We start from the raw sequence: 13,899 nt of genomic DNA on the forward strand, positions 1-13,899 counted from the left end.
GAGGGCAGAGGCAGATCTCTTGATTTAACCACAGATCAGGTCTGTCTCCTTGCTTCCCTACAGAGGTACCCTGGGGGAGATGACAGCAAACACTTCACAGCACCAGGTCCCTGTTACAAAGATATCAGCACATCAATGCCAAAAGCACCCAAGAAACATTAACCTTTATTGGTAATGCTTACTACAACCCCTGAGACTGTTTTCCTGCTTCACAGGAGATTCATCAGGTATTAATATCATATTGTGATGAATAAAGAAGTGATGCTCTGAGCCAACGCTCCAGTACATGACTGGTGTTTCACACAGTGGGGCTCCTCAGGGTTCCTCCTCGTGTCACACACAGCAGCAGGGACTCTCTGGAGCTGGATCTGCGTGAGGGCTTTGGGCACATGTGGTTGTGTCTCACCATGAGCTGCAGCCTCAGGGATGGGGCAGAGGCAGCTCCAGGCTGGCTGGAGGTACAGGCAGAGCCTGATTCACAGGACAGGACAGGACAGGACAGGACAGGACAGGACAGGACAGGGAAAGGGAAAGGGAAAGGGAAAGGAAAGGAAAGGAAAGGAAAGGAAAGGAAAGGAAAGGAAAGGAAAGGAAAGGAAAGGAAAGGAAAGGAAAGGAAAGGAAAGGAAAGGAAAGGAAAGGAAAGGAAAGGAAAGGAAAGGAAAGGAAAGGAAAGGAAAGGAAAGGAAAGGAAAGGAAAGGAAAGGAAATTCTCAAAGGCTGTTTACAAAAGAATCCTTGCTGAGGTCTTTTAGATTCTAAAACTCTCACTATCCAGCTAACATCTACCCTTAAAGCAAAGAAAGGAGTTTTATTGAGCTAAAGGGCAGAGAAATCTGAATGTGATACAAACCCAACAGAAGACACAATGGCAAAATAAAAATGCCTGGGGGAAGCATGCATGGAAAACAAAAGATAAACCAGAGCCTTCCCAAGCCCCAGGGGAAGGTCTGTACTTGGACTTTCTGTGATTGAAAGGTGAAGCCAGAGGGACCCATTACAACCCCAAACATAAAGTTCTCCATTTCTCCAGTGACAGGACACAGAGTCCTGCGTGTTGGGAGCCCAGTTTTAAGGAGCCTTAATGAGATTTCAAAGGCAAGACATGTAGTTTTGCCTGAGACCACTGGGTGTGTGGGCTAACAGAAGCAGCTGAAATTCCGAAATGACTTTGAAGAGCAAAGGTGTGTGCCTGGGGCCATATTCCACTGAAGTATTTTTCACACACAGAACAAAGCCCTTCAGCCCATCAGTGGATATCGTGTGTGTGAAAATGAATGAGGCTGACGTGCTGGAGATAATGAAGCCACATGTAAACCACACAAGAAGGAGGAAAGAGGGGCCCAGGGCTCCGTGTTGGTGCTGCAGGAGAGCTGTCTTTGTCGGAACACGATTTCATGTGGAATGAGGGAACTGAGGCAGGGGTACATTCCCTCAGCTTTGTGGCTCAGAAAATGGTGTAATGATGCTTTCCACTTACTTGCACTCAGATGCAACCACTCACACAGGCAGCTTAGTGCTCCAAGTATTAGAATAATCCAGAGAGTGGTATTGGTGTAAGTGGCATCCCGTTGCTTTTGGACACCACTCTGTATTACCGGCTGCCCTAACAGCCTGTTGAGCAACAGGAATGGGCAGCAGAAGAGTTCCAAATGTATTTGAAAAGAAGAGTGCTCACTGAGGAAATGGGTTACTGCATTTCTTCTGTGCTTTACCCACAGTGGCCGCAAATGGACTCCAATGGCTTTCCTTATTAACCTACACTGTTCAGCTCAGGTGCAAGGTGCTGGTTATTTGCCCATGACCAATCTCTTTGAAAACACAGAGCCATCATTCAAATATTATCCTCAGAGGTAGCACTAAGGCCTGGCTGTTTGCAAAGGTCTGGCAAATCAGCCAGAATGTCAAGAGCTACATTTTTCTGTGTACTAAAAAATGAGCATCATTTTCTAGGTGCGGAGCTCCAACAGATCTGCTGGACAAATATTGAAGACAAACATTCACAGGAGCAGAAGATTTCGAAACACATGTAACCTTTAATAACCAAAATCATGAGATGAGGAAAGAACAAAGCCACCAGCAGAAGTGGGGATGATTCCCAGCACCTTACTAATGTGTTTCCCTTGTTTCATCACGAACAGTGGGTGAGTAAAGTGTTTTCTGAGCTTTGGAACTGAAATCAATGGCAAACTGATACTAGGGCCCCAGAGTGAAGTGTGGGTTTGTGCCTTGGACAAAAGGATGTCACATCTCTGTGACTTCCTAAACACAGAGAGACTGCACACAGCTCTGTTTGTGGGAGGATGTAGAAGCACAGTCACATCCTAAGTCCTCCTGTGCCCTTTGCATCAGTGAAACCCTGCAACAGCCTCAAAAGTCTCATGATTAATTCTAGGTTGCAGCAGCCACAAGAGAGCACAGCAAGACATCAACCAGCCCACATGCTTCCGGCCACACCTTCTTGCACTGGTCTGGTCCATATTTCATACCTGAGTAGCAGCCCTGGAGGATTGCACAGTGTGGTTCAGTTAGAGAGCTGGGTCACAATCACACACTGCAGCACTGCACTGGGCAGTTGTTGAACCAGGAAATCTGAAATAGTTCATGGAGAAGATATTGGTAAGAACCCAAAGTACCTCAAACATGACAGCCAGTATGAAATAACCTTGCAAACATGTTATAAACTTGCTTAGAAGAACTGGATAATAGAAAAGGGTCAAATATTTACTGGTAAATGTCAACATTTAATTCCATGCAAAGTAATATTTAAATCTATTCTACTTTAGTACGAATTTGGCTGTGGTACACGGTATTGTGGAACAAAAGCTGTTTTGTTGTGGGGTTTTTCTTATATTAAGGCCTATATGATATTCTACACTAAAATAATGAATTATTTTAACAGCTAAAGTGAAATGTACATCTATAACCACAAGAAATAACATAAAGATGGCATTCCAGTGGCAAAGTCATTTTAAGCAAGCTTTTGATTGTCAGGCTGGTTAGAACTGCCTATGAGTTGCACATCTGAACTCAGTTCTGTTACACCTTGGTACGAGTCAGTGGTGTATCCAACGAGATGTTGAGGTTTACTCTGGTGCAAGTGAGAATTTGGCCTCTTTTGCTCCAAAGGCACAATTTTCTGGGCAATCAGCTGCTGTCGGAGGAGCAAATGAACAAACAAAGACCTGAGTGACTCTTGCAGTAACAAGTCCCACGTTTGTGTTACGGGCAGGAGGTAACCAACAGCTAAACTGAACTGTGACCTCTATCATTCCTTTTCTCTGTCTTACACGGACACATCTGCAAACTCTGCCGGACTCGCATGTCATAGATGTGCATGACAATCAACACACGGCTCCAGATCCCGTGGTTCAGTCACCCACAGGATGTGATGTGAAAGTCTCCCTCACACTGAATGTGCTTCCTGGTCACCACTTTTAATCTTTAAAGGAGAAACCCTCTGTTTAAAGACCAAAACCGTGTCCAAGCACCCTGGATGAAAAAGCTGCTCCAGGGGAACAGCAGAAAAGCTGTCACTGGACAAGCACCTACCAAACATTCCCGTGGCAGATCCCACTCCTGAAGAACAGGCAACTTTGTTCCAGAGCTTTTTCATCCCAATCTTCATTACACAAAGAGAATTCAGCCACCTCCGAGTTTGCTCTGATGTATTTTCCTTCCGGCTTAGTAACTGCTTGTGAATCCTACATCTGCTCCAACGGGGATAATGGCAAATTGTGTCACGTACTTTGACCACCAGCAGGAAGAGTCTGGCTCTTTATTCAGGTATTGATATACATTAGCAAGATCCCCTGGAGCTCTCTTCTCTCCAGGATGAGCAGCCCCAGCTCTCAGGCTCTCCTGTGCCCTAAGGCCAGTTCTAGCACTGTTGGGCACTCTTTCCCGGCTGTTTGCTAACAGAAAGCCTGGAGCAAACACTTTTCCACCCTCCTTCAGGCAAACTTTTTGGTCCCATTTATCTCAGTCGCATTTCCCGCGCTCTTTGCTCTCCCTTGGTCGTATCCACTCTCCGGGAACTCCTTCTGGACTCGGTGAAAACCCAGCCCAGTTCATCTCATTCCCAGGAGATCCACAGCCCTGGGCCGTGACCTGTCCCTCTTTCGCTGCAGGTCGGTTCAGACTTTCACACAGCTTTTCAAACGAAGAGCTGGAAGAGGCCTCCGGAGCTCCTGTGCTCCGCCCTTCTGCACGGCAAGGAAAGGAGCTGCTCCGCCCGCGGGCTCCCTGAGGCACGGCCCGCGCCGCCATCGCACCCCTCACAGCGCTGCCCCTCAGCACAGCGCCCCCTACCGGCCCACCGCTCCTGCCCCTCCGACTCCCGCGCTGCCTCGGCTGGCCAATGAGCTGCGCGGACGTCGCAACGGTCCCAGAGAGAGGTGGCCGGCAGCCGCCTGACCCAAATGGGAGGGCGAGGGAGGCCGGCGCCGCCGTTGTGTCGCTTCCCGCCCGAGCCTGGCTCATTCCGCCCTGCCGGGGGTTTCTCAGCTCCCACCGGGAGCCCCCTCCAACGGCAAACTGGTCAGGCACCCCTGCGGGCAGGGGCGAAGGGCTTTGTCCTGAGGACCCTTCGCTGCGGTGCATGCTGGGAATTGTAGTTCAAGTGCCGTGAAGGCCCAGCGAAGGTGAGCGGGGCGGGGCCAGGAGGAGGACTACAACTCCCGGGGCGCACGGGGCTCGCTTTCTTCCGTTCCGGCGGTGGCTGCGGCCGGTGGTGCGCGTTGGCCTCGGGACCCGAGCTTCTTCCGCCGCGCTCCGCCCTAAGGAGCCGCCCGGGAGGACGCCGGCGGCGGGCGGCCCGGCCCGGGGCTCCGCCATGGATCTCTTCGGGGACCTGCGGCGCATGAACAAGCGGCAGGTAGCGGCCAGGGCCCGGGCCCGCGGGGCGGGGCGGGAGGTGGGGGCCGCTCGGAGGTTCTGGAGCTTCGGGGCCGGCCGGGGCTGGCGGAGGGTGTCCGGGGGAGCTGCGGCTGCCCCATCGGCGGCAGTGTTCGAGGCCTGTGTGCGAGAAGCCTTTGTTAGCGAGCTCGCTGGCTCCTAGCAGGAGCGCATGGGCGCATCGCCCAGGCAGAGCAAGGCAGGATTGAAGCACACGCTGGGTTCGTGCTGCAGTGTGGTGTGCACGGTTGCGTTGGCGCTCCAGCCATCTGTTCCACCAGCTTCTGTGGGAATGTGATTTTAGCATGGAAGTCCACAGGCCTGCCGTGTGGGTCAGCGGTGCATATGGGTTGAAGTCCTGCGTTAAGCTTTTAACTACAGCACAGTAACTTTGTGAAACGATTGTCTTGTTTCATGCAGCTGTATTACCAGGTCTTAAACTTTGCTATGATTGTGTCTTCTGCCCTTATGATATGGAAAGGGCTGATCGTGGTGACTGGAAGTGAGAGCCCCATTGTCGTGGTGCTCAGGTAAGTGAATGTAAAGACTTTTTTTGTTCAAGTCCAAATGTGAATTTTGTCCTGTGTCTCCTCCCCTTCCCCTTGGATAGATTTGGAGTTTGAAGGCTCACCTATTTAAAGGAGCTCTCAAACGCTTCCTTTTTCCTAACTCTGGTTTCGTAAGAGTTAGGCTGCTTTTGTAATTGCAGTCTAGTTTTCACTGCAGTTTGTAGCAGCAGTGGATATGTGACACCTTTGAAAATCCAGGTTATCTCATTGCTTCCCTGGGGCAGTAAGGAAGCCTTCTATAGGCTGGCTCAGCTCGGGGCTTGCTGAGGCTTGGGTTGTGCTAAATGTCTGTGCAGTGTTACTGAATGGGTGTAGCAACACACTTCAGTTAAAATTGTGAGTTTATTTGTAAGAATGAACTTTGTTTTCATGGTGGTTCTTCCATAATGCTTATAAAGTCTCTCTCTCTTTCTGCTTGTAGTGGGAGCATGGAACCAGCTTTCCACAGGGGAGACCTGCTCTTCTTGACAAATTTCCACGATGACCCAATCAGAGCTGGTGAAATAGTTGTTTTTAAAGTTGAAGGCAGAGACATTCCAATAGTTCACAGAGTAATCAAAGTACATGAAAAGTAATGCAACTTGGCGTTTTCCTTGTTTCTAAATGTGCTCTCCTTCACCACGGCTTTTGCTCGTGTTCTGATTTGTTGGTATTTGATGACAAAAGGCAGTGAGGCCATGCTGGAACATAAGTCATCTCTAGGGTGTGATCCACTTTTGTCCCCAGTCCTGTGGCACGCTTCTTGAGACCCTGAGTTCTGTTCCTCATCAGAGGTTTGAAGCAGGTAAACCTGTGCCAAAGAGGAGTCCAGTAACACGAGCTGTACCCGTTGGTTTTGCCAGCAGTAGCAGTATGGGAGCAGAGTGCTTCTAATTCTGCACAGTGAAGGGTGCAAACATACTTGCCCCTCAGGAAGTGCTGGCCATGAACTGAAGGTGTTGAGAAGTATCTTTTGAGAAGTATCTGTTCTTCAGTGCTTTTTGTAACAGATCTGTACATCCAAGAGCTGCCTTTTTTTAATACCTAATTTGTCTTTGTGAAAACTCCTTGTTTCTTGATATCACTCCTTGCAATTAGCAGCTTCTTGAGCAAAATTAATAACTTAATGATTTTATTTAAACGGGAGCATTGAGCCAAAGTCTTGCATGCATCACCTGCATGTCTGCCTGATGCTTCAGTGAGTGACTAGAACTGTATTAGTGTTAGTGACAAAATACTGATTTTGATGTAGCTTTGCAGCTGCTTTAGAGGGTCTCCAGTATCTGTTTCCATCAAGGGAAGGACAAAGCTTTCTTTTGCCATAAGTGTAATTACTGAGAATTAAACAAGTGTCTAGAACTTGGAAGCAAATTGCACTGTGTTGTTACACCACTTTCTTCCCGAGGGAAGACTTTCAGGGTCTCCCTCAAATGAAACTTGTGAGTTAAGTTAATTCTCCAAGGTGTGATGACTTCAGGGGCTTTTGCTCCACAATTTGTGCAATAAGATTAAAATAGACAAGACCTCTTAGTGGAAACCGTTCAGCCTTTCAGAGTTAACTTTCTGATCTGTTGAAAATGCAGAGGGCTGGGGTTGTTTCTCTCTGATAGGCACATACAGCTTTTGCTCTGGATGGACAATATCCCTTTCACGTCCATTGTGTCATTGCCTATATTAAATGACAATCTAGGAATGTTTTTAAAAGGCATTTCTTGTTAAAATCTATTAATTCTGTCAGTAAGGTCTGTAATGTTAATGATTTAATGGTGTTAAATAAGCAGGGCTGGAAGCGAAAAGTGCTACAAGATTAGATAACACTGTTTATCTGTGTTGTGCTTTGTAGATGTTAATTGAGGCTTTTATATTAAGTGGTATTTAGTTTATCACCTCTTTGCCTTCTAGAGGAAATGGGAACATCAAATTTCTGACTAAAGGTGATAATAATGAAGTCGATGACAGAGGCTTGTACAAAGAAGGTCAGAACTGGTTAGAGAAAAAAGACGTTGTTGGAAGAGCAAGAGGGTAAGTAATGAAAACGTTCTTGATGGTTTAATAGAAAGAAAATGTGGAACTTAAATCACTTCCACTGTTGGTACAAAGTGGGTTTGGTATGGGGGGCTTTGAATTTCTTAAAGAAAATGGGAAGTAAAGTACTTTACATGGAAAAGTTGCCTCTGGTTCCTCTCACCAGTGTGGATCTCCAAGATACATCTTGCATAACTTGATTAATTTTTTTTATCTAAGGGGGGGAAAACCAATTGTTTCCCATTCAGCCATCCATTAGTGGCAGGATAAATGATTGTTTTACACCAACACTGAGTAACACTGAGAAGCTTCCATGTAATATTTTAGGGTTCATCTTACATTCAGCTGCTTTGTGAATTACAGGTTTTTGCCTTACGTTGGGATGGTGACTATAATAATGAATGACTATCCGAAATTTAAGGTATGTATGCAGACATTTCGGATACTTTAAAATAGCAAGTGAAGACAGTAAGAATGTTGCCTATAAAAACAGGTTAATAAATGTGGTTCTGTGTTTTGGTACCTAATGTAAAATGAGCTGGGTGCTCTTGCTTGTTTTAGCCTGTCTGTTATACAGTGGGACTTAGTATTTGGACTAACCTGAAAACTTTTAGCTTGTAGGATTTCCAGAAGTGTTTGCAGTTGTGATGGCTGTTTGTAATGAATATGATCCCATTGAAATAGTCCTGTAAACCTGTAGGAACCCAGCTCCATAATGGTGTACTGACCTAGATGGTGTAGTGTTGGACAGGGCATGCTTGGAACACTTTGTAAGAAAAATGATAACCACCTTTATTCCCTCTTTTCTCTTGCAGTATGCTCTGCTGGCTGTAATGGGAGCATATGTACTGCTGAAACGTGAATCCTGAACCAAAGGTCGCTTTGTTCTTGCAAAAGTCCAGAGTTAAATATACAGGAGGGAAAAAAACTAATATATTTCAGATCATTTCTGTATACAAAATTGCAAGTTTCTGTCTTGTCTGAATAAACTGATGAGAAAAGCTGTTGTCTGATGGTTAATTGTGTAATGGCATGTTTACTGCCTTACATAAATGCTGCTTTCAGTTAGGCTTTTGCCTGCCATATGCTAAAGCAGCTTGTGTCACTCCTTGGGATGCTGCTGGTTTCGATGAAGTGGTGCTGCACCTGAACCCACCTTCTCCCTCCTGTTAAGTATTTTTGTTTCCTGATTGCTTTCAATCCCTCTTTTCGTGACCATACACAGTGTTTTGATCAGTGCTTGCAAGGACACAGCATAGGGGTTAGGATGGGAAGTGGGTTGAGGGAGTTTAGTCGAACTGATGCCTGAAGAAAGCTGTCCAGGTAGGGCTGACAACAATAAACAACAAGGGGTATTTTTGATTAAGAACTGAGTGTAGAAACTTGGGGCTTTTCCCCTGGATTTGAAACGTGTTCTTTAGTGCTATAGGGGCACATAACCTGATGGCCTGATTTTGAGAGGCCTGATTTGTAGGGACTCTGTAGCTGTAACCATACTGCCTTTGTGTTCCCAGCTATAAACCAAACCTAACAACAAGATGTTATGGGGCTTTGTTAACACCAGTAAATTGCTGGGTGAATAGCAGAGTAGTTCACTTCAGTAATATTACCAATATGGGTATGACATAACTCATATTCCAGTGTTGAGGCTGTATTGTGCTCTTCTATCATCTGATACCTGAATAGTGTTAAACATAAAGTGGCTTTTTCATTTAAAAACTTGCCTGATCAGTGTTTTATATGAAATTCTGGCTTTTTCTCTCATTTCTCTTCAAATGTCAGTGTTTTACGCTCAACAAAACAGAACTTGTTTTCCTTGCTTGCTTTGTTTTTGTAGCCTTGATAAGGAACAGCATGAGGCTTCTTCCAGTGGCGTGTTGTTTCTTCTGTAATCCCTTAGCTCTACAAAACTATATCCTATTATACAATAATGGCACCTCTTCTGTTGTAAAGCTACTGCTGAAGGCAGACAACTGCTACATTTTTCCAAGTACTCCTTTTGTGTCCTAGTAAGCAATTTTCATGACAAACTGTATTATAAAATGACTTATTTTGTGTCAAATTGTGTGGAAATAAAATTGGCTATAATAAATGGCATGTCAGAATAATTTAGGTATCTGTAGTGCAGCCTTCCTGGAAGTCTCTGTCACAACTCAGAAAATTGAGTTTAGTTTTGGAGATGGTGTATGTGTAGTAGGGGACATTGATGTTGTTTCTTTCCCTCCTCCTCCTGTATTGCTGAAATCAGAATCCACCTCCTCGGTGCAATCACAGCCAGCTCTGGCTCTGGGAGGGGGATTTCTGGTAGAACCCCCATGACAGATTTGACACATTATTGTGGGAGTTTATTATTCTGTTGAGGAAATATGGGTTAGTAAAAAGATGAGGAAATATGGGTTAGTAAAAAGACAAGGAAAACATCTAAGCATGTGGGTTTATGCTCAGAAAAGCAGGTTGTATTTCTCAGGTGTGATATCCCCTGTCTTACTTTAACTTCCTGCACATGTGGTTGTCAGTGTGGCTGTATCTGCTGCTCTTCATGTTCCATAATGCTGGATGTCAGTGCAGGCCTGCTTTGTATGGGTTTGGCTGCTTGCCCAGAGATCTGCTAGTGCATCTGCCAAAGCAACTTTGGTCAGCACATATACACTCACTTGGTTAACCGTATAGGTAATTTACCCATCTACATGGGTAAGGCTGTAAAGAAGATGGAGCTCAGCTTTTCTCAGTGGTGCCCAGCGATAAGGCAAGAAAGAATTCCATCTGAACGTTAGAACCAGTAACTTTTACTGAAATAGGCTGAAACCATAGCGAAACCACTAAAAACAAGAGTGAAAGCACTAAAAGATGGTACCTTTCCATGCAGAAATATATTAGCTTGCTGGCTGGTGGCTGCTTTGTCCAGCCAGTTTGGTTGGCTGCCTGTGGAGACCACTCACAACGTCTGGATCGGGTTGTTCTCGATCCTGCTCTTGACTTTTCATTCCTGTCATGGAGCAGCTTCAAGCCCCCACTTCCATTTCTGATGATCTAGGGAGATAGTGCTGCTTATTAATTTCTGTAGAGGAGAAGTCAGAGAGGAAAGGAGTGCCAAAAGCTTTGCCCAGAACCTGAATCTCTGGTATAAACCCTTTCCTTCTGCCAGGTAACATACAGAATGTTTTAGTTCTTGGGCCGATAAGCAATGATAAATGAGCTTCAGTGGGCAAGTGCGTAGCAGGAGAATACTTTCTGCTGTGAATTGCACTCTGACGCTAGAATGATTTAATGTCTGCTAAATGTTAAATTGTGTTTGCAACAGAGAGACTGCAGTTGCTGTTTGATAACGATTTGTAATTGCATATCACCAGCTCTCTCTGCTCGTCCCGCTAAGGCGATTTTAAGGGGATGTTGTGTGTTTTTGTAAGGTGATTTAACATGTTACAGCCAAACTTACCCACATTAAATTCAGGTATATTGCTGCTCCTTGTGCTTCAAGCAGAGTGTTACATTCTCTCCCCAGAAAGGAGGGACAGACTGCTCTTGTGCCTGTGGTTTGGCAGGTTATAGATGGGGCTGACTGACAAAAAGTGGGTTAAGATGCTTTGTATTGGATGCTTTCCTTTTTCTATAAATACAACTACTGCAGTTGCCTGCTCTGCTTCCAGGCTGCAGCTTCCCTTTGAAGCCAGGGCACATCAAGGATCTAATAAGCAGACCTGCTGACTTCCTAAGTGGAGGCAGTGCTGCAGTGATCCTTGAAGCTGCGGTAGCTGGTTCACCTCAGCCTACACGCTGCTTTAGACATCAGTACCCCTGGGGAGCACGGCTGGCTTGGCTACTGGTGTGAAATACTGTGCAGTGTGTCCCTGGAGAAAAGGAGGGAGCATTTGAAAGCACTTCTCAGCACTTTGGTGTTTGGTGTTAGGCTGGGGGCGCAGGGCAGCCCTGCCACTGCTTGCTGTGCCCCTCTGCTCCTCACTGCCCTTCTGGAAGGGCAGCGCTGGAGGTGGCCGAGTCCTGCTGCCACATACTCAGGCTGAACTGTTGCCTGTGTTGGTAGAGGGAAAGTGAGTATGTGGAGTAACTGGAGGGAGAACTCCAGTTTAAGCCTTGTTCAGCAACTCGTTTCTCTCACTGTTTAATCAAGATAGTAAGCAACGGTGATGAAAAGGACGTTTTCCTCTGTGTACATGGATTTTACCAATGTTTCTTTGAACATCTTAAGGGCTAAAAGCAAACAAAGCATAAGCCACCCACATGGCAAAAACTCAATACGCTTCTCTGCTCCGCAGCTTGACTTAAATAAGTATATTCCATCTCTTCTGTCATCATTTATGCTCCAGTACCCTGCTTTTGTCTAGAGAACTAACTGCTTCTCTATCATCTGTGTGAATACACTATCAGCACAGACTGTATATACACACACATGCGCTATAGATAGTCGGTGTCTACATGTAGGTGCGTGGAGGTCTGACGTGGACATGGCCATCGCCTGGATTTTGAATCTGTTTGCACGTGTTTGTCCTCTGCTGTGGACAAAGCTTTGTTCCTTCTGCAACCACATTAGGACGTCAGTGCCCGGTGCTGATGAGCACTTTTGCTAGAAATAAAACTAAAGGTATATGTGGACAATCCGAGTGCAAGAAGGGCTGGGAGTGGAGCCCCCTGGCTCTGTTTGCCTGATGCACAGCGTGGCTCTGCCCTGGGGATGTCTGAAGCCTTTGGCTTACCTTCCAGCCAGCACAGGGCTCCAGCAGTTGCGGGCAGCCCAGCGCTGGGCGCTGGACTGTGGCCTCTCCTTGCTCCCAAGGGACAGTGCCCCTTCTGCCAGCTGCTGGATGGCTGCTGCTTCCCGTTTTGCTTCTTGCGATGGGAGTCTAGGGTCCCTTGAGAGCCCTTTGGTTTGCTGATGCCTGTCCTTCCTTCGTCGCCCGCACTTGTCCTGCTGTTTTGTCTTTGCTTCCCCCCTGGATTTGTGTCACACAGGTTCCTCAGCTGTTTTCTCCAACACAATCCAGTATTTATAAACCCAGCAGCTATATGTGGAAGGAAGTTGTCATTTGGGAAATAAACCTGGTAGTTTCAGATTCCTTCAGTGCTTATTTTCCATGGATTTAGTTGCAACCCAACAAATTGCAGATGAGTCACCTGCCACTGGCTGCACTGTCCCAGCCCCAGCTCGTGTGGAAATCCTGCTGGAACAGCTCAGGCTGTCCAGGGAAGAAGAGCCCTGACCCTTCACCATGAGCCCTGCGCTTAACCTGCACCCTGAGCCCATGCTGAGAGGTGCTTCCCCTGACGAGCACCAAGCAACAAGCTGCCTGAGCCGGGCACTTCCGAAACACAGCACAAACGTCGGCTGTGCCCCGTCAACCACGTTTCCTGTTTCCTACTGCTCAGCCCCTGTAAGGCGGGGAGCTCTTGATGGCAAAATGTCTTCAGCTCCTCAGAGAGCTGCTGCTGCGGTCAGCTCTGGGGCTGTCTGCGGGCGCCTGCCCTCCCTGCAGGTGGGAAGTGCTGCAGATGAAGTCTATTCAGCACCTCCAACATTTACCAAGTATTCCTGGGTGATTGTGCCCTATTATTGCATTGCTGATACGCTCCAGCCATTGTTTGCTCTGTACATCCATTACAGCTGCCTCCGACGGCAGGATCCCTACAAAGGGAGTGATGAAAGGCGCACCATTCTTCTGTTAGCTAGCCCTTTCTCTTGCCGGGACCCTGCCTTGCTGATAGAACGCTCAGAGCTGTCTAAAATGTAAAGGAAGCAAATTAAAGAGTGTCACTGTGGTAACAGCATTTAAAACCCGTTCGTGTTTCCTGCTGCGGAGCACTACGAGAGTTCACTTTGCCGTGGGATACATGAAAGGTAGAAAGGTATTTTAAAATGGAGAGAGCTGCTTCTGGGTGCTCCAACACAGATCGATGTGATCAGGTTTCCTCTTTAACAAGGCTTGTCTCAACTGAGTCACAGTTCCTAACGTACGTTTATGGTATCTGGCTCTTCTTTCTGTTGGTGGTGGGGGGGTCCACTGTATTATTTCCGTATGTTATCAGATGAGTATTATTCTGAAGGGTTAATAAATATAATAATTTAAATAAACCCCTATTACCTTTTTTTATCCTTATGAACAAGTAAAGAAAGAAATTATAATGATGCACAAATGTATTCCAAGAGCGAGCTGGATCTTCAGCTGGGCTGAGGAAGGTGGTGAGGCCAAGGAGGAAGGGTGCTTATTTGGGAGCATCCCTGCTGTCCTTGCCCAGCACCCAAATAACCTGATGAGCACAGACCAAGGCGCTCATCAACCTACACATGGTCCAGACCTTGACAGCCTCTTCTGTGCCCACCTTTGCACCCATCTCCCTGGGTGCCGGTGGGATCCCTCAGCCCAGCACATCCTCAGCATTCTGGACAGCTTCCTGGATTTCCAGTTTCTGGCAAAGA

At 46.6% G+C, this 13,899-nt stretch overlaps 1 protein-coding gene across 1 annotated transcript; it reads left to right on the forward strand.

Moving 5' to 3' along the window:
- Positions 1-4,600: 4,600 nt before the first annotated feature.
- SEC11C (SEC11 homolog C, signal peptidase complex subunit) lies at positions 4,601-8,470 on the forward strand. Its single transcript, XM_057405339.1, is given in 6 exon segments — positions 4,601-4,876; positions 5,317-5,426; positions 5,887-6,036; positions 7,347-7,466; positions 7,833-7,890; positions 8,285-8,470. Coding segments are annotated over 6 exon segments (768 nt in total). The 3' UTR covers positions 8,339-8,470.
- The last annotated feature ends 5,429 nt before the right edge of the window (positions 8,471-13,899 follow it).

This window comes from Pezoporus wallicus, unplaced genomic scaffold, assembly GCF_028554395.1.
Source record: "Pezoporus wallicus isolate ANWC-B61680 ecotype Strahan unplaced genomic scaffold, APGP_CSIRO_Pwel_v1 contig_9101, whole genome shotgun sequence".
NCBI lineage: Eukaryota > Metazoa > Chordata > Aves > Psittaciformes > Psittacidae > Pezoporus > Pezoporus wallicus.